General features: G+C 39.8%; 1 protein-coding gene across 1 annotated transcript; it reads left to right on the top strand.

Moving 5' to 3' along the window:
- Positions 1-5,879: 5,879 nt before the first annotated feature.
- Positions 5,880-18,028, top strand: GTF2A1L (general transcription factor IIA subunit 1 like). The gene is made up of 9 exons (XM_075042432.1): positions 5,880-5,915; positions 7,929-8,030; positions 8,330-8,453; positions 10,107-10,162; positions 11,381-11,474; positions 12,747-13,348; positions 14,888-15,184; positions 15,929-16,018; positions 17,921-18,028. Exons 1-9 carry the CDS (start codon positions 5,880-5,882, stop codon positions 18,026-18,028), a joined length of 1,509 nt encoding a protein of 502 aa, XP_074898533.1.
- Positions 18,029-22,652: the final 4,624 nt, after the last annotated feature.

Raw genomic sequence — 22,652 nt, 5'->3', positions numbered from 1 at the left:
AAATAGGGGAATAAGGCAGGGTTTTGTGGGGCAGCATCCAAAGAATGGGCTTAAAGTATAAAATAACCATGCCACTTGTCCTATGCTGCTGCCTCTGTAACAAACCCGTCAGCTATTCTGGGATACACTGGGAAATACAGTTAACATCCATTTTCACTTCACTGGAGTTCTGTCCTTCAGTAAGCACCTGCATGTGGAAAGCAGTTGTCTAGTAGAAGTACAGACCCCTTCCAGAGCTTAAACAGTTTGCAATGTTTAAAAGTATCAGTGAACAATCTGATTCAGGTACATGAAAAAGTAAGATGGTAAATTTCTAGATTACAAGTAAAAACATGAAAACATTTATTTTTGAGACCGTTTCCTAGTATGTGCTATGCCTAGTCTGTGCTATTTTATAGCCCTGTTCCTTCTTTAGTAAAAACAACCTGTAATTTTTTACAATAACGATCATAACGTGTAAGTGATGTTCACACTCCCTGCTGAAGCCTTACCGGTAGAAATAAAAGAAAAAGCATTGGCTCAAATTCTGCTTTGCCATCCCACAAAAGCCACAGAGATTAGGTATTGCTGGTTGTGGGTAGGTACAGTCTAGCATTACATTGCATTGTGATGGTCTTTTCTGTTTAATATAGAATAACTTTCACTTCCATTTCCATAGTCAACAATAGAAGTCTGGGGGGAAAAAATCAGAAGCGGGGATGTGCTGGGAGTGGAAGAGACCCACAATGAGTGACTGGCAGTGGAGGTAAGAGGGAAGAGGCAGGGAGTGAGTTGGCAGAAGGAAAGGGCAGCAGGCAGAGCTTGTTTGCAAGGGCTCAGGAGAACTGCTGCCTCTCTAAGTCAAGGTGAAAAGTTTCCCTATAAAAGGGACTGAAATAGAAAAAGGGTGCGGAACCCATGCAGAGAAGTGCCTTCAAGGGAAGGTATTGAGAACAAAGCTGCAAGTAGCCGCAGGGGGGAAAAATGAACCGCATGATCTCCCGGGGTGGGGAGGAGGAGGAGGAAGAGTCGGGAGCAGCTGAAGAAGGGGGGACATGGGCAGAGCCACCAGAGACACAGGAAGGTGGCTGTGAGACTGATGGGGCACAGTCAGAGGTGCCCTACCTGAACAAGCCAAGCTGGTGCCTGCTTGTGGCATGCCACAGCTCAGGGCAGCACCGTGCTGTCCAGCTGGCCCTGCTTTCGTAGAGTACCTGCTGCCATTGCACGCCAAGCAGAAGAACTTGCTCCATCTGCCTTGAGCATCCCTGCAACACATCTGTACAGCTGTCCGTAATGGTAACCTATCTTCCCAGACAGGAAGGTCTTGCTCATGCAAGGGACCAATGACACAGTCATGCTGTAAGAGACGCAATAAAAATATCAAATACAAACCCAGCAGTGGAACAGGGAGGATTTAAAGCAAGAACTTGGGCATTAGTCTGATGATACCCAGAGGTAAGCTACCACTGTAAACTTGTTGGACTGCTCTCTAGGGAGGGACCTTCATCTGTCAAGTCATCTGTAATGTTGAGTAGATTTTACTGTCTAAATGTAAGTACTGACACCAGGATTTAGATGACTGTTCATCTGAAATGGAGGGAGCCATCCACTGCCTGGAGAGAAAAGGTGAAAGGCTGTTTTAGCCCCCTTCATGGAAAGCCATTACTGAATATCATTGCTGCTAATTGTGTGGTTATAATGTCAAAAGGGATGTGCAGAAGATCTACTTCAGGTAGATCTACACAAAAGTAGAGGTGGGGGTGGGGGACAAGGAGGAAGAAGAGTGAAAAGTTGAATTGTTGTCAAGTATTAGGACAGCCAGAGCCCAACCACGTTTGCTCAGAAAGGGAAGCTCAGGAAGATGACCTTGAGCAAATATTGAGATCCTCCCATAAATGCTTCCAAGACCCAATATGGCAATGCAGGTTAGTCTCCATACATCTGAGTTATTCTTTAGTAGACCTAAACTGGTATCAATTAGGCAGTAAAAAGGAGAATCTGACTGCTAAGCTGTGCTTCAACCTGTCTCTCAAAGTCACTCGCTGGATGATTTTGGTGGTACAGTTGGTGCTGCAAAACTGACTGCTGGTGAAAGGGGTTACTGTGGTCGCTCAGCTTTATTCCTCTCCAAATTACCAAATGCAAACTTAGAGCAAATTGGCCTTGACCAAAACATGCTGCTCTGCTCTTATTTAACTTTGCACTAAACCTGCTGGACTTCTGCAATCATCTGCTCAACTATGAACTTCCAGCAGCTAATTCAAATAAGGAGAAATGATGTTTCTGGCATTTACGCTCCCACTCTGTGTGGTTCTGCATGCCCCTGTAACTAGTCCCTCCCCACGGGACCCAGGGAGCCCAGGAGCAGGTAAGTGGCAATTACAGACAGGTGAGGAGGGAGTGGGATTTCAACCACTGATGAAGGAGGGATAAAACACCATGGCAGGGAAGGGACTGGGAGAGTGATGAAGACAGAGACAGCAGACAAAAGAGGAGGTAGCTGGACTGGGGCTCTTCTTGGGGACACGGGGCAGGAGGTTGGGGTCTCTCTGGGGAAAGAGGGTGCTATAAACATCTGTACGTCATACCCAGGGAAAAAAAGGCAGACAGCAAAGGTGAGGGAACAGGAGATGAGCGCTGAGCTGGGCACCAGCAGGAGTGTGGTAGAAAGCAGGGCAAGAATAAGGACAGTGAAGTGGCTCGTGGGTGCTGTTTTCCTTTGAGGTTTTCTCTCCACATAAGGCATATGTATTAGGGTGAGTATTTAGGAGAGGCTAGGCTTATTTCATCCTTAATTAGGCTTACTCATACTACACAAGTCTCCTGGCTTATCAAGGAGCTGAGATACACAGTACTGTTCAGTATATTCAATCCATCAGGACTGCCATTTTTATATAGCAGTTTGTACAGGTCAGAGCCCTTCTTATGCCACCCAAAGTCCTGAAAATTTGTCATTAAATTGAATTAAGGGACAGCTCTTTCTATGGTTCCTCTGATAAAGTGGTTTAAATCAGGTAAAAAAGGAAAGGCCTTTGAAGAACCAGGAGTCACACATGATAAATGAAAGAGGAACAAATCACAGGTTCCAGTGTTACCTGTCTCAGAACTCTGACAGAAATGATGGTGCTTATAACAAAATCATGCTGTTAATAAAATTGGTTATGAGACTAGAGTGCAGTATATCTATGAGTCAACAGCTGAAAATAAAGGGAGCATGTTAGAGAATATCTTTAAAATGAAATTACAGTTCTGCCCGTGTCAAGGCATCTCCATGAGGACTACCTGGATTCTGCAACCAGTTCCTCCTAAGAATGATTGCTTTTACTTAGAAAGAAAGGCAAGATGGTATTTGTAAAATATGCCTTGAGAAAGAATTCTGCAGTGCTGCGGTTGAGTAGCCATGTTCCTCTACAGCAGCAATACTAGATTTAAACAGAAGAGGGCATTCATTACCAAGCATCTGAGTTTGCTGAGGGCTCTCCGTTTCTAGAAAGAAGGCATTTGAAAACGTTTTTTTTTTTTTAAATGATTAATAAAGGTTCATCATCCAAAAATAAATCTTCTCTAGACATCATGTACCAAGAGGAGTATAAATAATTACAAATTAAAACCTGTCCAGTAAACGAATGTTTGAGGTGCCCTTAAGCAGCACTATCCCAAATGCTGACAAAAACCCTGAAAAATCAGAAGGGTTTGAACAGCATGCTAATCTTTTCGATAGCCTGACTTCTAAAACTCCTGTGAGCTGTTAAAGAGATCGCAATGGGAAGAGCTGGATTGGAAGTTGAACCAAGACTGTTGAAACCTGGATGCTGTTCCCAATTGCCATTTGTGAGCTTGGGCAAGGTATTTGGTGTGTCTGTGCCTCAGTTTCTTCTCTTAAAAGATGGATTAAAAATTAACAAAATCCATAAGCATGAAAATCACTACAGGGTTGCACTTTATACTGCGGGACACCAATACTAGGTTAAGATGACCAATATCAAAGCTAGCCAGTCAGCATGATTAATGCTATTCACAGATACTTTAATATTTTTTTCTTGCTCAGAGAAGACTGATTTTTTTCAGTGTATAGCAGACTTTCTCATGCTGTTCAGTTGACAGTGCTCACAGTGCTTGGATGAAAAGACACGTTCTCTAGGAATTTGTAAAAGAAATTATATAAAGTGCGTTGCTTGCTATTCCTCAGATGAAAGCTTAAGCGCCTTGGTTAGCAGGAAGCACCCTCTGCAACCTCCCTGTGCGGTTTGGAAAGTTATATTCCCATTCCCAGTTTTTACTTTCTCCTCAGAGATAGCTGTGTACGATCAGTAGGCTTAATCTGCTGTCCCTTGCATGAAGGGAGCTGACACATTGACCTTGGTGACAGGAGCTTTGGTATTCCCTGGCAATACAAAGGGTATAATTTACAACACATGAGGTGTGCCCACAGTGCCTTGTGCTGGTGGGATATGCTAGGTATATGCAAATACAGAGACATGCTGTCAACCTGAAGTGCAGGTGAAGCTCATTTGCTTTGGTCTGCAAATTTTCATGTGGACATAGCTGAAGTAACCCGAACTCTATCTGAGACAGCTGAGAAGTCCTTTGGTATGAAGCTCCTCAACCTCTCTTTCTCTTTGTAGCTGGGCATACAAGTTGTTCCAATTTCAAGGCACTTTGTAATCCCCAGCTAAACAAAGGGTGGTAGAAAGCAGGGAACTCATTTATAAATCTTCTTTCTGCACTTCCACCTTTCTAAAACTGCTGTATGGTATGCTGGCAGGTAGATGGCTCTGCATCAGGTTTATCTGTCTGAAGACTAAGTCGCAGCCAGCTGCAGGATCACCATCTGCAACTTTCAGGGCCCAGTGAGATCCTAAAGGCTGCAACTTCTTCCCGCTATCTCCGCTAACACGACAGGACTAACCAGACAGGAGAAGAATAATGATGCCTTTGGTATGCACTATCCCAGACAGTTTCAAATGAGCACTGTGCTTTAAAAAAATGGGTTTTATTATTTCAATTATTCTGTAAGAAAAGCAATATGGCTTGCCTTTTCCTCATGGTGATGCAGGGCATACAGAACAGCTGAATATGCAACTGCTGTTTAATTCAAGACCCAGACAGTGTCATTAAACATATTTTGTTGCAGAGCAAAATAACTTCAACAGCAAATTGCATTTGTCTCACTCGTGAAAATGCAACTTACAATATTATTATGGATGCTGCTGCCTTTTTTTTTTTTTTTGGTAGGTGTTAGTCTAGTTATATAATTAAGGGTCTGGCAGTATTTTCATTAAAATCCTTTCATTTTTCAGGATATGTAAGTCAGCCTTAAAAATTAAAGCTTAACGGGCGAGTCTCCTCTTCACAAGCCAAATAGCACTGTAACTACATAGCTACCTAAAAATAGAAGAAGACAGGAAAAAGAAAGGAAAAAGAGAAGATGATGTTTCTAGGTTCTCGCAATCATCACTGATCCATGTATGGACGGAAGGTGTATAAAGACCGAAGTGTATATTCTCCTACGTATATGAGACTAATGAACATTTTTCCAGATGAGTAACTGCTAAATTGGTAAATCTCTGTATTAACATATGAACAGATTGCTGCAAATGTAAGCAATAATTTGAATAGTTGTACCAGATTGCTGCTACTTAACTGGTAGCTTCAGCTATCTCCCTGTTCATGAGGTAATAACGACTTCAGAGTTTATTAGAGCAAAAGAATATGCTTTTGTAGCCAGCCTTCCTGGGAATATTTTCGCACGGCGGGGCAGCTGCGGTTCTCCACACAAAACCTCCTTTCCACAGGGAGGAAAACAGGGAGCCAGGCAGAGGAGGGCCCGGTCGGGGCCGGCGGCGGGTAGGCCGCGTCCCCATGGCAACGGCGCCTTAAGGCGGTTGGGCGGGCTGATGGCGGCCGCCGCCATGGCTCACGCTAACCCCGTGGTGAGGGGCGGCGGCGAGGCCGGGCCGGGTTGGGCTGGGCTGGGCTGGAGCTCCGGCCCTGGGGGCTGCGAACGGCCCGGCGAGGTTCGGGGGAGAGGATTGGGCCGGGCGAGGGCCGGGGAAATGGCTTCCCCCTCCGCCCCGGGAGGTTCCCCGGGAGCCGCCGGCCATTCCCTGGAGAGGGGAGCCTAGGGGTGACCTCGAAAGCCGGTTTTTTCTTTTTTTTTTTCTTTTGGTCTGTGCGTTAAAAACGTTTTGTGAGCAAAAGCATCGTGTGAGGGCATGGTGTGAGGTGGGGGGTAGCTGCGGGGTGCGGAGGGAGGCTGTGCAAGCTTAGTGGTGCCAGGGAGGACTGTGGCGGCCTTTACTCCCCTCCGGGTTTCATCTGCTGCTGCCTCTCCTTAGGTGGGACTTCAGATAGTCCTTGAGGTGACAGTAATCCCGGGGAAGCCTTGGAGGCTTCACTTTAAAACTTGCTTTTGGCTTTGCTGGGCTGGGGTGTTGGTAAGGCCCTCCCTGCCAGCCCGGTGTACGCAGAGAAAATTGGGGTTTGTTCGCGTCTGGTGCTGGCAGTTCCCAACAGGGATGGCCTGGTTCTGGCAAAGGAGTGCCTGTGTGTAAAGGGATAAAGCTGGAGTACAGTAATGTCTGCACTGTAACAGTTTTTCTCTAATTTGGAAGCATGTAGTGTTTGAATTTTACAGTTGCCATGTACAGTTTTTATATAGCATAATAAATATTTGTACTTATTACAGCTTGGCAGTCCTGGGGAGAGGAATAGGCTTGTTGAAAGATTTAAATTTGGTTTCTCTTCTGCATTAACAATGAAGGCAAAGCATTTGACGTACGGGCTAGTTGACGTCTTTTAGTGTGGTACAAGAGTAATTTTTTTTTTTTTCCCCCTCTTCATCTTCCTAGTATCCTGAAATGTGCTGGGAGAGTTCTTGGAGATCTCTAACCTCCCATAAGAAATCATACATAAGTGTGGTTATTTTAAAGTAGTGCTGTGTTGTGCTGATAGCTTTTTGCAAAATTCTAACTTGTTACTTTTTAATAACTTCTAGGTTTTTTTAAAACAAATTGTTTATCCTCTGCAGTTTAGAACAACTTTAGAGCAGTAAAATACTAATGTGATGTTAAGTTTGAAAAATGTAAATTAATATCCCAGAATCTTGACTTCTAAGGTTTCCTAAAAATCTCAGCTTCATCTTTCACCTTGTGTAGGCTATTCTGGTGGTAATGATAGTCAAGATTAATAAGCTTTAAATTGCTAACAGTTTATTATCTTACATTTGCATCTGAGTGGATGAATCTTGAAACTTGTGTGTGTCTGTTGTCCAGGTCTGACTGGAGGATTAGGATTTAATCACCAACATGAGCAGAAGAAGGAATAAAATGTTGTGTTGGAATCCTATTGTACTATAAGATGGATGATACATATTGGTAACTGTAGTGTTAAAAATTCCACAGCTAAACTACTATACAGCATCAGACTATTGCCACAAAGAAAAAAAAAAAAGTCTCTGATTTCTTGCAGGTTACTTACATTATGCTTCTGATAGAATTGGCACATCTCATTTTTAGTAGCTTGTATTGTTGGTTGGTCTTTAAGTTAGGGGCGATGACACTAGAATGATAGATACTAAGTGGTAAATGTCAGTTTTAAACTGACCTTTTAGGCATGCTTGTTTGAAAATACAGCACAGCAATAGTTTTTGTAATGTTTCTAGGATTTTCTTAAGCATTTCTGGAGCCTGCAGAAACCAATAATTTGAGGCTTGAATCCAGTATTTTTCCAGGGATGTCTGTTCCCAGGGATGTCAGTGTTAAAAGAATGAGTGGACTTGCAGACCTTTGCACTTGACAGAGTATTCAGTTTATTACAGTGATGTCTTCATACTGTTCAGTTTGTAACAGTAGTGTATGCAGCTGAGATTAGACTTTGTGCTGTCATTTCAAATGATTTAATGTTCATCTTAACTTGAAAGTATGTTGTTTTTTTTTTTAATGTAGCCTAAACTCTATAAATCCATTATTGAAGATGTGATTGAAGGTGTACGGGAACTCTTTGCAGAAGAAGGTTTAGAGGAACAGGTTCTGAAAGACTTGAAGCAGGTTTGTTGGGTTCCCCTGCATAAATTGAAGCTGTATATTTTTTTTATTTTGAGAAAAACCCGTCCCTTTCTTTGCTGTCCAAAACATGCAAACTTTTGCCCTAACTTAGAATTATAAATATCCTGCGAATGATGGGTTGGGCTGCTGGAAGTTGAAATTCAGTAGTGATTGTTACCATGTTTATTGGATAGAATCAGTCAATTTACTCTTGGAAAAACTAGGAATATCTGATTATTGGTTTAGATGTGGTTTGTTTTTAAAGCTAGTATCTGTTGACCTTAATAATAATCTTTCTGCAGCTTTGGGAAACCAAGGTGATGCAGTCTAGAGCAACAGAAGGCTTCTTCAGATATAGCCACCATTCTCCACAGTTTACCCTGCAGTTGCCGCACAATTTTCACCGTGTTCTGCAGGCTTCAGCAGGTCAGATGTTTAACACAACAGATGCAATTTAAGAATAGCTCAGTGATTCAAGAATCTTTCTGGAAGACTTGAAGGTGCTGCACTAATCTTGGTTTGCAATGTTTATGTATATATCTAGCATGATGGGGAATAGTAATTATTTAAAAGCAGAATTTGACTAATAAAGGATGAATTAAACTTTTATAAACTAATGCAGTTATGTCTACAGAGTCTTGATCTGCTGCTTATTTCCAGTAGTAAAACATGAAGAGAATTTTAGCCTTCTTGTGTGCAGTCCAGAAGTGTAGCCCTTCAATTGCAAATTTACCAGTAGTGTTAAGCTTTCACTTCCCCTTTTAATGTGTGGCATGATGTGTGCAGAGGTTATATAGCATGTTTGTGCCATGCAACTCTGCTGTCACATTGGAGTTTAATCTGGTTCTGCACTTGTTAAAATGTAATCCCTTGGTCAAACAGAAGAGTGGGAGTTTTGGGGGAGTTTTTTTGTTTGTCTGGCAGTTAGTTTTCCTAAAAGCAGTATTCCCATTGGAGAGAAGTACTTGACTTTCACACAGCCTCTGACATCAGGACATATTCTTCTCAATTAAGTCTAGCTGACCACTGTGATAATGTTATGGTAGAGTGTAATGCTCAGCTGAGGCTTCTCCGAATGGGAGAGGCCATTAGGACCTTTTCCCATAAAGGACAAAAAACATATGAGATAATTTAATGAAAGTCTGTGTCGTAGTACACTTTGGGGTTGGGCAGGCACTCTTCATCTGTTTTTTGTGGTGGTTTTTTTTTTTTTTTTACAGTCTTCATAGTTGAATGGTATAGTTTTAGAGCCAGATGCTTTATTTATTCCATGTGGTTAAAGGGAATATACTTTTGGGTTTGTTTGCTGTTGGAGGCTTTATATTTAATGAGCTTTACCTTGTTACTCCTAAGTTTTGGAAGGGCAATACGAAGGCAAAACGATCTGTTGAAGCCAATGAACTTTTTTTTTTTTTTTTTTTTTTTTTAAAAATGGGGTTTGAGTTGTCCTATGGCTAGAGATTTTCAAAGTAGTTAGGGCTACCTAAGTTGTTTGCTTCCTGAAGACTGGGAAAGTTTTTCCTTTGGCTTATCTTCTCTCACTGAAGTCAGTATTGAGTGCTTTTGAAAATCCCACCCTAGTGTTCCTACTGTTAGCACCATTGGATTTGCTGTGGTGCAGAAAAATACTTTCACGTTTTCCTTATGTTGACAAGGCAATACATTTTACGTGTATGTTCGTGGTTGCATTAAAATGGTAGTATTGCACATTTGTCCTAATTGATGTACTAAATAGAAATGGCATGCTTGATTTTTACAGTGCAACTTAAACGGATCAAATAATTAAATAGAAATATTTTTAAAACAAACAAACATCTCCAAGACTGGCTTTTAACAAAATGTAAGTTTTATAAATTTGGGGTATAACCTCTCCCCACTGAGTACAGCATAAGCTTGAAGCAACATAAAGAGAAGTGTATTCAAGAGCCTTATCTAGATGTGCTCACTTGTTTGTTGATCTAATGAGTATGAACTGAAGTTAGATTGCTTTAGTTTCAGCAGTGCTTGCTGTAAATTACTGAAAGATCAACTGTGTCCAAGAAATTAATGTCTTTTGTAAAGTGGCTTTTTTTTTTATAGCTTCTCTAGTCATCCCAACTGGCAGAAGTTTTCAGCACTTCACAGCAGCAGACCTGGTATGTAGCTGTAGTGACATTTTATTTCAATTTTGATTATTCTGAATTCTAAATGATTAAGTTTGTCAGTTGTTAATAGGCTTAAGGGGAGACAAGTATTAAATATTTTCTATGTGTAGATGCTTTAGGACAGCATTTAGGGACTGAAAAAATAGCATTTCTTTTGACAGTTTCATCTGTCCAATATAGTATAGTAGGCAAGGGAGCAGGAGTCCTGCTGAGAGAGAATCAAGAAACTCTGTTGTTACTTCTAGCCCCTTTTTTTTCATTTTTTTTCCTGAAAATCTTACAAAAATTAAGTCTGCAGAGGGACAGCTGTAACTCTGCTGCTTCTGTTTGAGCAGTGAAAAAGATAGAGATCTACCAGTTGGTTTTGCAAGCAGTACAGCCAGAAGTGTGTTGGAAGACATGGCTGCATGTATTCAGCCCATAGGATGGAAGTGTAGAAATGCCCAGCTACAGATCTGTTTTTTTCTTTTTTTATTACTGGGTGTTAAAATAATGCATGGTTGGAAAATGCTAGCACTAGTGAAGCTGGGAGCACCATTATCTGTGAGGCATAGAAATAATCTGGAAGAAAATGAGTGTTTTTAGAGTTGACAGGTTCTAAACTCTGGGTGTGGCAAAATTTGTTTGGGGAGGGGCTATTAATTGTCAGAGCTTGATGAACTTATTGAGTGCCTCCTGAGCCTCAAGCTAACTAGCTTGCTAAGCTGAAATATAATATTGGGAAGATGTTTGTGTAACATGCAAGTTTCCTGATGTAAAATTTTGATTTCTCTGGAACAGTTAGTTTCAAAGGGAGCTGCATATCCAACTCTTTGCTTTCCAGGAGAAAAAGAGAATGTGGAGGGACTTCATAGGTCTAGGCAAGGAGTCTGCTGTGTGGAGTAATGCATAAGCTTAGCTAAAAGTGGCTCCGAGTGGAAAAATACCTTTCTGGATGGTGTGTACATTGAGGGGGTACAGAAAAGTGTTCTGTTAACAAAAAGGGAATGTGATAATGGGAAAATAGGAAACACTTCAGGCAAGTCATTATCCTGTCAATGGAAAATATTCTTTGTCTGTCTAAATCTCAGAAGTATGAAGCAACTCTTCAGTAAAGATGATTGCAAAAAAGCCCTCGTTCATGTTTCAGCTGGATATGTTATGTGTGACATTTAGGGCCCTTGGAGATAAAGTATGCACTATTTATTAATAAAGCTCTTGTGTATCTAGGGTGCTTCACGAGCGGGTGCAACTCTTACTCTTTCTTCGGGTGTTGCTTATCCTATACATGTACCAGCTGGAATGACACTACAGACAGCATCTGGTAAGACTAAAGAGGAGATGTAAAATGCTACAGTGCATTGACTGAATGTGGATATTGAAAGATGGTCCCGAGTACAGTAGATAAAACATGTGAAGTTAAAGTATAGGTGGGTAGAGCCAGGTATCCTCCTCTTCCTTTGTAGTTTGTGTTTGTAATTGCTTCATGGGGGAAGTAATTACATTGAGTAGTTAGTGTGTCAGTTGTGTACACTTGCAAGATCAGTTAACATGGGCTTCCAGGTGATGCCATTTTTTTGTTTTACAATGTTTGCAAATGTGTTTCTATGTCAGTCCAGACATAGGTATCTCCTTCTCGCATACGAGGCACAATCTTCCATGTTTTAAAAAAGTGAAGACTTTCTGGTGCTTCAGAATCAAATTGATTTCTTATTCAAATAAAATCCAACCATCTGTTAACCTTTTTGCTCGCACTCTTTTGCTGATAAAACTGTTGCCTGTACTGCTTGTACAAAAATGTGCTTGTACTGCTTAGGGTGTGATGAGTGGAAGGCTTATTTCAGTCATGGATTGACTCTTTCCTCCAACAGCTGTTCTTTGATGAGAACTAATGTCACTAGGTATCTGTTTCAGGTATAACTCCTAAGGTTTTGAGATCTAAAGGCTAGTACCAGTGACTCTGTGTGTGTAAGCATGTGTATGGGGGAAAAGAATAATTAAATGAAATTGGGAACTTAGCTCTGGCATCTTAATTCTAACACTGATAATAATAACCTTAAGGATTCAGTATGTGGACTGGTTCTCATACAATGAGAGGATAGATAAACTAGGAGTCTTTTTTTTTTTTTTTTTTTAACTAAACTAGGCATTTTTTTCAGAGGAGATACCTAAAGTTCCTTAAAAGGAGTGAACTGTCCCTGTAGATATGGAATAGTTTACTGCTTCATTTTGTATTCCTTAGTTTCTGAAATGACATGGAAACAAATTCAAGCCAGGATTTTTTTAATTTTTTTTTTTTTTTAAATCCAGTATGTAATTAAATTATTGAACTTACTGGCACAAGGCATTGTGGAGGCTAAACCCCAAAAGGGGTATTAAACATGATGGTCTGGGTGGAAGCTCTGACTCCAAAAGCCTCTGAAAGCTCAATTTTCAAAGGCTGAAATTGTGCTTGGGAAAGTACTGCTTCGTAAACATCCTGTTTCTTGTAGTTTGCCTGAGTGTTTGCTATTGGTTCTTAGTGGTAATAGGACAGTGGCCTGGATGAACCTGTAGTTTAACCTGCTGAAGCAGTTTTTAACTCTTCTCTTTGTAGGGCATCTTTATAAAGTAAATGTGCCTGTTATGGTTACGCAGGGCTCGGGAGATGCAAGTGTTCTACATCATCCTGTTCAGCAGATATTTCAGCCCCTTGGTCAACCTTCAGTTCTGCAAGCCAGCGTTGCTGGTGTTGCACAGGTGAATGCATCTTCTGCCCAGGCAGCTGCTGAAACATTGCAACCCCAGGAGACTGCTGTCCAACAGACCATGGTATTTCAACCAAATGTCGTCGAAAAAACCCACCTGGAGAACTCTGCCAATAGTACATTGGTCCAGCAGCCTTCTGTGAGTCAGCAGCAGCTTGCAACTAATGCAGTGTTGAATCAGTGTGCAGACTCAACAGAAAAATTGCAGCACAGCAGTCTTCACACAGCTGTGTTTACTCCAGAATCCTCTGAAGGGTTTTCTCTCGCTGAATCCTTGGCAAACAGCTCGAGCAGTGTTCTGCTGGATGTGGAGGGGCCGTTAAACATTGAGCCTCAGGAGTTGGTGCAACAGCAGGTGTCTGATGATATCATTGACCTGATTATCATGGGCAAAAGTTTGGATGATAACGCTGTTCTGAAAGATCAGGACAGCGTTGCTTCCTCTGACAAGGTAAGACCTTTTATTTCTCAGCTGGTGAAAATACATCTGTTGATTGTTTGAACTGTCATAAGAGATGTGATCAAAGACATCCGTAAGTGACGAGTAGCACCTCAATTATAATAATAAAAATTATTATAATTTCTGAGTTCATTCTTGAGCTTGTTTTGAATAGCAGTAGCTGACTGCTTATTTTTACATTAAGAATTTGTCACAAATATTGCTGAAATGCTGGGATTGAAGAGAATGTCAATCTAAAAAATGCTAAGAGAGTAATGGGTAGATATTAGACTTGGTGACTATGTTTGGGGATAATAGTTTTCTTTTTTTTTTGCAACTGAGCAGACATGAATGACCCTTTGAGAAACTTCCATGTCATTCTGACTCTGAATCTGCATGTGGGTACTGGCCAGTTGTGGGCAAATTGCTTTTGCAGTGTCAGCTGGGATTAGTTTTAACTTGTAATGTGGGAAGAGCATTTAACTTGCATTGAGAATGCATAGTGAGTATGAACGCATATTGAGTATGAACAGTCAGATTGGATAAGTGAAAATCTGCTGCAAGGAAATGTATTTCCTTAGGAAAAAATCCCGAATAAACTAGAATTCAGCTAGAGCTGTGTGGGAAACTTGAATGATTTTAATTATCAGGCCCCTTTCTTGACCTTGTCTAATTTTTGTTCCAGAAATTATTTGCAGGTGTTTTTAAGTTCAGGCTGGCTTGCTGACTTTGAGTTGGAGCACTTATATTTGATTGAGGCAAATTTATTAAATGAAAATTTAATGACAGATGACTGTGAATAGAAAGCTTGTTATGTTGCTCATCTGAACTTTGATGGCAGGATGATGAAGACTGTCTGTAGGAAGAATGGAAGGTCAAAACAAAGTGTTATTTTCCTGAACTAGAAAGTGTATGTGGATGTGAATTAAGTGCTACAATAAAGATTTAATGAGAAACTGAAGATGGCTGAAAGCTTAAAGCCCTTTTATGCTCCTGTGAACGCTCTGTTTAGGAATTCTAGCACTTTTATGAACAGCAACTTGAAGTACTGAAATATTAACTGTCTCTCTCAGCTTTTTATATCTTACTTAAACAAAGCATTTTAACTGAGTTGAGGGAGAGGGATGAGTTCATCGTAACTTTTATTTCAAAAATGAAAAACGCTATATTTGGGGGTGGGGGAGTAGCTTGTTTCCTTTTTTCTCTTTTTTCTGTTTTGTTTTTTTTGAGTTTTCTTTGCATTAGAAATTCTAAAGGCCTGCTCGATCTTCTTAAAGTTGTTTGAGTACAATAGCGTTTAAAGAAAAGTCTAAGAAAATGTTTTTCTATATTGCTGAGGAATATTTGGCATGGATTCTATTTAAAGTTAGGTGTAAGACCAAGATTTGCAAATGTACTCAGGGTTTACAAGTAGGCCTGGATTTGAAACTCTCATTTTAGTGCCCCAATCTTGTTGCTTTATTAAACGAAAATCTCAGGCTTTGTGCTGAACAATGAAAGCTGTGTGGTGTTAATTCACAAGCTGTCTCTGGTCTCTTTTATTCCTGTCAGATGGAACCTACTGAGCAGATGGAATCTAATTTACGATCAGAGAAGGATATCTGCAGTGACATTGAAGGCATAATTCAGCTAGATGGTACTGGTGATGTTTCTCCCAAGGAAGAAATACCACATACAAAAGATAGGGAAGAGAATGAATTCATTGGCATTATTGAATCAGAGGATCTAAAAGTTCTGGAGGATGAGGATGAGGAAGACGATGATGAAAAATGTGACATTATTTCAAACACGGAGTCTAGCAGCAGTGGTGGTGATAATGAGGATCCCCAAAAGGATATAGTTGAGGAGGTAATTTACTTTTAAGCCTTGTGAAGTGCATTATACAACAGTGTATCTATCTTGACTGTTGAATTGTTGGACCCAGAACAATTCGTGGTACGTTTAATGCAGAGAATGCGTAGTGAAGTTACATACCTCTTGAGATAGGAGGTACTGCTGAGAAATTACTTGAGAACTCGTTGTGAGGAGCATGGACAAATGAAAGAGATGTTGAGATTGGATGAATTAAAATTCTTAATTACCAGAATTGAAGTACTGTGGTAAAACTGGCCTCAGTGGAATGGAGTTCTGCTTTTTATTTAAGGTCAGAGTACAAATCTAGGTTTCTTTTCCTTCTGAAGGACCACAGGGGATTAGAAAGAGAAAAGAGCAATGTGATAGAAGTACGTATGTTTTTTAGGAAAAGGCTTTTCTTAAAGATGTGCGATCCTGTATCCTAGAGAGTCACAAGAGAATCAACTTGTAGCATCTGGACTTCAAATAAATACCAGTTGATTAGCATTCCAGTTACTGGGGTCAGCTTTGTCAGTTATCAGTCTTGCTTTTTGACCTGTGTTTTTGTTTAGGGTGTTTTTGGTTTTGAGAATGTAAGCATGTAAAGATGCATATAAATAAGCTTTGAGCAACATGGTCTTCATAGCCTCTAGGTCTTGCTTTTTGCAATGGTAACCTTTATTGTTCTAGGTGTGTTTAATGTCAAGTATATTCAATGCTATTCTGAAAGAATGTATAAAATACAATTTTAATCTCTAGGACCCCTTAAATTCTGGTGATGATGTCAGTGAACAGGACACTCCAGACTTGTTTGACATTGACAATGTGATAGTTTGTCAGTATGACAAGGTACAGTATACAGTTTTATCTTTGTTCCTTAATCATTCTGAATAATAGTCAGCAAATCCATGTCTGGTCTACTGTTAGTGCCTTTTAAAGAAAATCTAATGCTGTAATAATTGAGTGTTTAAATGATGTGTTTAGCTGACAGTAGTCTGAAGACTTACCTGCTGTTTTCTGAAATGAGGATAATCAGTGGGTTCATAGTGGCCTATTAAAGCAAAAGGAAAGGGGACGAAATCTTGCAAATTGAGATTTGTAAAGCTGCAAAAGCTTATGCATTTCCTTAACTTTTAAGTAATATCGACAGCTCCATGGTTGTATGTATGCATTTTCAGCCATGAATTAAGACTTTTGAAATGGGTAAGAGAAAGAGGAGTGTGTGTACTTGCTTTTACGTTTTTTGTCTTTGAAGTGCTTACTGAGAGATTTTCCTACCAGAATTCTGTTGTGTCTGAAAAACAAAAGAGTTGTTAAGGGCCTCCTTCAAGAGTTAAAATAAGGTTGAATTTTAAACATTAAAATGAAGATCATGTTAAGTACTTCTAACTCTGTATGGTTTTGGACACTTATATGTCAGTAGTTTTGAAGTTAACAAAACAAAGTGCATATTTTATTTTGAAACAATTATGGAAAAATATGTCTATAGTTTGCTTAAGAATGTGCCTTGGCTTTTATTCTTTCAAAAGTGACTAGTGATAAGTTTTTGTGTGTGTTCAGCTGGGCCTGACTTAACAATGTATGTGCTTTAGGAAATCGTGAGCTGCTCAGAAAGTTGTCTTTACTGAAGTGTTAACAGACTGAGTGTTTCTGAAACTAGTTATTTTGGAAAATGTAGTTATAGGGATGCATGTAGAAAACGCATCTGAAATTAAACCATGGTATCTGTATTGTATTGAAAAGGTACACAAAGTTTTGAAGCTTTGTAACTCAGTTTGACATTGCAGATGCTATAGGTAGTGGATATTGTTACCTACAGCAAGTTTTGTCTGTAATAAGATGAGAAATTGGTTGAAAATTTTAAAAAACTAATAGCAAGTTCAGCATTGGGCATGCCTTATACGAAATTTAAGATCAGATGTTGTTAGAAATTAACAGTTACAGAAGTTGGGGAAAGATGTTGGTAACTTCCCCTTTCTTATATAGACTTAATAAAACATGTAGGCCTAGTAGAAAGTAGATGGAAATAGTTATGTATTAAATTACCTTGTTACCTACAAAAGAATGCTGTTGGCAAAATTACTGTCCTGTTTCTTTTGTTTTTTCTTTCCTTTTTCTTTCTGGACTTGAAAATAGACTGATGCTTAAAATCCAAGGAATTTTCTAGAGAAGTTTAAAATTCCTTCTCTTAGTATTAAACAAAAACTTTCTGCGGTATAAATTTTTGCAGGCCTTTAAACAGAAACAAAATATGCAAATTCTTTCTTACGGTTTGGTATGGCAGTATTTGTTTTTAAGCAAGGTTTTGCTTTTAACCTTATCCTAACATCTCTGCGCACACAATATTGCTTTGCAGTGTGTATGGGAGAAGGAAACCACTGCATTTCAGTTAAGCCATACTTGTTTTCCAGGTGCAGTATATTTTGGGACTGATACACTCATGAAATTGCTCCATTATTGTCTTGTTTTCCTCCTGGTGTTGAGCTGTCACACAGCTATCTTGGTGCTTTTTTTGAGAGGGGGGGGGGGAGTACGTGTGTATGCTAAGATTCAGGAGGTTGTTCCTGAAATTAATTCAGCTGAAATCTACTGCTTCTGAATATTTGTGGTGTGTTCAGTGGCAGTGTTTCACATGTTTTGGGCTCTCAGGATTTTAAAAGAAAAACAAAGTTTGTAAACCAAGTTGTGCTTAATGGATGCTCTAATATACTGGGGGGGTGGGGGGAATTGATTTATTTTTTTTTTCATCAGATACATCGAAGTAAGAACAAATGGAAGTTCTACTTAAAAGACGGAGTGATGTCCTTTGAGGGTAAAGACCATGTTTTTGCAAAAGCCATTGGAGATGCAGAGTGGTGAAACCTCACTGAAGTATGTACTTTAAGACTGTGGCGTTATTCCCTTATGAACCATCTATGAAACAACTCGACTTCTATTGCTTTGCTGTAAAAAAAAAAAAAAAAAAAAAAAAAAAAGAAAACCCCAAACAAACAAACAAAACAACAAAGCTGTGATAAAAATATGCAAAATTAGTGTTGTTAATACATGCAAACTAGAACACTGTATTGTTAGCTACTCGGCTGTCTGCTGTTCTTTTCCGGTTATTTCATTACTTTTCTACCCAAGAAAAATAATTGGAATGAATAGCTTTAAAGACTGAAATGTTGAATATGTTAGTAATTCAAGAAAATCATGGAATACTAAGTGACTATATTTAAGTAAATTTCAGTTCTTTTGGGTTTCTTTCCACTTTTTAAAATAAGAGCTAAAGGATGACTTGAAATATAAAACTACACAGTTGTTGGTAATACCATGTATTATTTTTTTTCAAAGGCTGCTGAATTTAGAAAAGAAAAAAAAAGAGCAACATCTATGCAAGTCTGAAACCTGTGGCTGTTTCAGCTGTGTACTTCTGTCTTCCCTTTCCTTCTTTCCTTGCATTTTGTTGTTGCTTCTTGGCTTTTTGACTTCAGCTTGAAGGCAGGCACTTCAGATGCAGTCAGGAAATGTGGGTAGAAGACCCTTGAGCTCTCAATACATAAGAATTATTATTGTTTATTCTATACTCTTTATTCTACTGAGATGCAATGAATAGTGTGATTTAACATGAAAATGTGATTTATTTTCACTGTCAATGCAAAGTCATTTGAGTTTGCTTCTGTACATATCTACTACATTCTGGGACTACAGACCAGTAAGCTGTGAATGATACAAATTGTGCATAATAATAAAATGTCATCTCATACATTTCTAGTAGAGAGTTGTTTTTGTGTTCCCTAAATACAAACTTTGCTTAGAGAAATGTGTACAAGCCATGCATGTGACACTAGCTCACTCTGCCATGAGAACTGAATTCCCAGCATTCCTCAATGTTAGCTTTTTGTTTGTTCCTCTAGAAACAGAGGTCAAAAAAGTTCTGCGCCCACAGGTCTGGGCCCTAGCCTTTCAGAGCTGCGGCTTTTCCCTGGCTAGCTCCTGTTCCCTGTAGGGCAATATTGGAAACTAAATGGTAAAGCCTCAGCCAGGCTGACTCAGAACAGGATAATCCTGCTAGGAAGGGCAGTGCTTACACGTAAGCATATGGCACCCCTCCCTCCTGGCGGCTGCTTTTACGTCTGCTGAAAGAAGACATCCTGAGACATTTTGGTTATCTCTTATCTCTACTCCCTGGAGGATGCGGAGGGCTTGAGATGAGAAGGAAAAGAAAGGGGGGAGTTGGAGAGAAGGAATATATAGAAGAAATGGGGGGGGGGAACCCAACCCTTGTTCATAATGGTACAAACCCTTGTGCTGATGGCATAAACAATAGAGATGCTTTTCTCAGGAGGTAGGTTTTGAACAACTATTGCGTTTCTTGCATGCTTTTTTTTTTTTTTTTTTAACATATGTGCTGCTGTCCAGTATTGAAGACAGGACGCTGAACTAGAAGGCCTGACCTGAGCGTGGCATTTCTTTTGTCTTTAATAGATACTGCTGCTGGGATGTGAAGAACTGTGTATTCAGAGACAGTTAAAATATTACAGTGTATGATTTTTCCCCATTCAGCTAACTTGTAGCTGCACTGGTGCTAACTTCAGACCCATAAATGCACAGGAAATGCAGCTGTTAGCACATGATAGATGCTTTTAGATTTCAGCATGCTCTCACAGGCTCTGAGGTGTTCATGCTCCATAAATGTGTACATTATGAACTGTGGGACCATCTTCAACTTGGGCAGTATAGCGATGTTTCAGAAAAGACTGGAAGCAGAGGTAGCACGGCATAGGAATCCATGGGACGTGACTGGATATGCACCATTCACTAAGCACCATGCAGTTTCTGAATGTTGCGTCTGATAATAGGACCTGTTTTTGCTAGTCACTCTAAAATGAAGTGGCTAAAGAGTACCTAATTTTTTAGCTAGTTTTAAAGCTGGGCAGGTGTTTCCTCTTTGCTGCATCTTTCTGCTTGTGGTGTTAAAAATTGCCTCCACATGAAGGTGAGGAGTTGGAGCTCTGAGCATCCTTACAACTGCCTATCTTCTCTCTCCCTGGCCCTTTTCAGACTTTGTTCCTCCATGAATGGGTGCTGAGATGTGTGTGTGTGGGAAAAGTATTAGAGTAGGAATTCTGACCCCTTATCTCTTCTAAGCTTTACTAATTCATACTACATACCTTCTACCCGTTAGCTTCATCTGCCTTTTTATTCCATTCTTGAAACACTTCTTATGCTTTGAAGTTTTGCAAGTTAATTTTTATGACAGCTTGCTGCAACCTCTGTGCAGTCCAAGTATGGTATTGATTATATAGACTGCACATTTGGGATTAGAAGTATTTTTTAACAGTGGTCTCTTGCTTCCCAAATTTCTTGTAAGTTTTACAAGTTGGGCACTGGTGATATTTTTTCATCCTCTTTTGCTTTTTCACAAATCACATGTACTATCAGCAGTTAAAATCTCAAAGGGCTGTTTGCCATCTTTCCTCCTGAAGCTTTGCTGACAGTATGCATAGCTGGCTGTTACTCCTGGTCAAAGCTGACCTGCATCAAAAGGGATGCTGAAGATGGCTTAGCTACACCATCAAGCATCCCCTGGCTTTTCATTTAGTTGCATTTTCTAACCCAGCACCTCGATATGAAGGAACCTTGATGTGGGGTCTCTCCAGTGCCTTCCTGAGCTATCAATTATAGAAGCTTTAGGGATTAGAGTAGGGTTTTGCTCTCGCTATCTCAACCCTTCCCATATTTGAGAAAATGGCTACTGAATTCATAACACTGCAGATCTTCTGGCTCCCTTCAGACTACACTGTGGATATTCCTTGGAAGTGCTTGCAGGGGTTTTCCCAGGCCAGAGCTATGGACTGTCTTTTGGGACTCCTGCAGTAGGACAGACTTTCATTTTCTTCCACCTAAGCATACAAGAATTGCCCTATATTTTGTTTCCAGTGTTCTTGAATGAACCTTGGCAAAGACTTACAGCTTTGAATAAGACATTTACAACTAAAAGTATCTGAGGTCGGGAATTTTTATGCTGGAAAAAATGTTTCTTATTAAAATGTAAGCTTGGTTAGCTAATTACTGTAGCCTATGAGTTGAGCAGTAATCAGATCAGAATGTTTTTGATCTGAATAGTTTACCATATTAAAGCTTTTGATTGCCCCTTCTTACAGTTTAACAAACACATTGCTGCAGATGTGATGGGAAGAGGTGTGTAATACCAGTTATGGCCATTGAAGATACTTCAGTAAATGGCTGTCTAAAACTTTACACCTGAAAGAAGGTAAGTTTACCAGAAATAATGAGATAGAATAACAAGTGTAACTTGCATGAGACGCTTTAGCATGAATCTAAATCTTTATCAAACCGTTGCTTTTATTTATTTGCTCACTTTTGTGTATAGAAAAACTTGAAGTATATAAATTACTTCTGTTGTTTGTGGGATTTTTTCTTTTTTTTTTTTTTAAACCAGCAATTATTTCCTAAATGGTAGATTTCACTCAACTTACAGCAGGTACAAAAAAGAAAAATGCCCACAGGTCTCACACAATGCTGCTTAGGTAACAGCAGAGAAGTAAGGCAGGTACTATCAGTCATCACTATTTCTAACTCATTTCTCTTGCACGTAGTTTCCTGATAATGTTATGTGGTAGGTGGACAGGAAGCGTGTGCTTGCAAGGTCTTGTCCTGTTGAAACATAATGGAAGTAAATCAGTTATTGCCCACTCAAGACATTATTTTGCCATCTCCTAAATCATGTGCAGGACTCAAGAAACAAGTCTTGAAAATCAGTTTTGAGATAGGTGACAGAGAAGCCTCAGGCCAGGTAGGGGTTTTTTTCCACTAGTGTCTTTAGTGTCTATTACAGTTAAATACCCTATAGTAGTCGTGTTTGCTCGTCTGCTAAGCTCAGGAGCTGGTGTGTATAAAGACATGCATCATACGGAATTTTTACTGATTGCTAAACTGTAGAGTTTTAAGCCTCCTCTGTTCTCGATGCTGCTTCGTTCCCCACGTGTGCAAACTGCTCGTGAGTATGGCTATGCTTACAGAGCTTTCATACTGATTGAAACCATGGTGTTAAGCTGAAGGTAAGAGAGGGCCAGAGATGTTATTTCTAATTAACACAATTATAAGCTAATGATAAACCAGTCACTAGTACAAAGAACCACTTTCATTAATGTGAAGCAAATTTAATTTGCAGTGCAGTGTTTTGGCAACAAGAGCTGTGCGTTGGAACGCAGATTTTTACTCTTGCTGTCACAGACTTGAAAGCAAAGGACTCAGTTGAGAAGGAAAATGTAAGAGGTTTAAAGTGATTGCAATAATACCATTTTCTTATATACCAGAGTCTGCACTTTTGGTGGCCGTCAAGAACTGTTAGGCTGTGACTGTTCTGGAGTAAGCACGGATCTAAGATCACAGCTGCACTGCCCTGCTGAGTGCAGGGGAGGTCCGTATGATATCAGCTGAGGATCTGTCTTCGGATACCGTGAGCATCATCTACAGA

The sequence above is a fragment of the Buteo buteo genome, chromosome 12 (genome assembly GCF_964188355.1).
Source record: "Buteo buteo chromosome 12, bButBut1.hap1.1, whole genome shotgun sequence".
Lineage (NCBI taxonomy): Eukaryota > Metazoa > Chordata > Aves > Accipitriformes > Accipitridae > Buteo > Buteo buteo.
The sequence above is the reverse complement of the archived record's forward strand: the minus strand, read 5'-3'. Positions and strand labels throughout refer to the sequence as shown.

Coding starts and splice junctions, on each gene's coding strand:
- GTF2A1L (XM_075042432.1), top strand. CDS start 5,880: ATGGCGGCCGCCGCCATGGCTCACGCTAACCCCGTG. Junction 10,163..11,380: donor ACTTCACAGCAGCAGACCTG/GTATGTAGCTGT, acceptor TTGTGTATCTAG/GGTGCTTCACGAGCGGGTGC. Junction 11,475..12,746: donor GACACTACAGACAGCATCTG/GTAAGACTAAAG, acceptor TTCTCTTTGTAG/GGCATCTTTATAAAGTAAAT.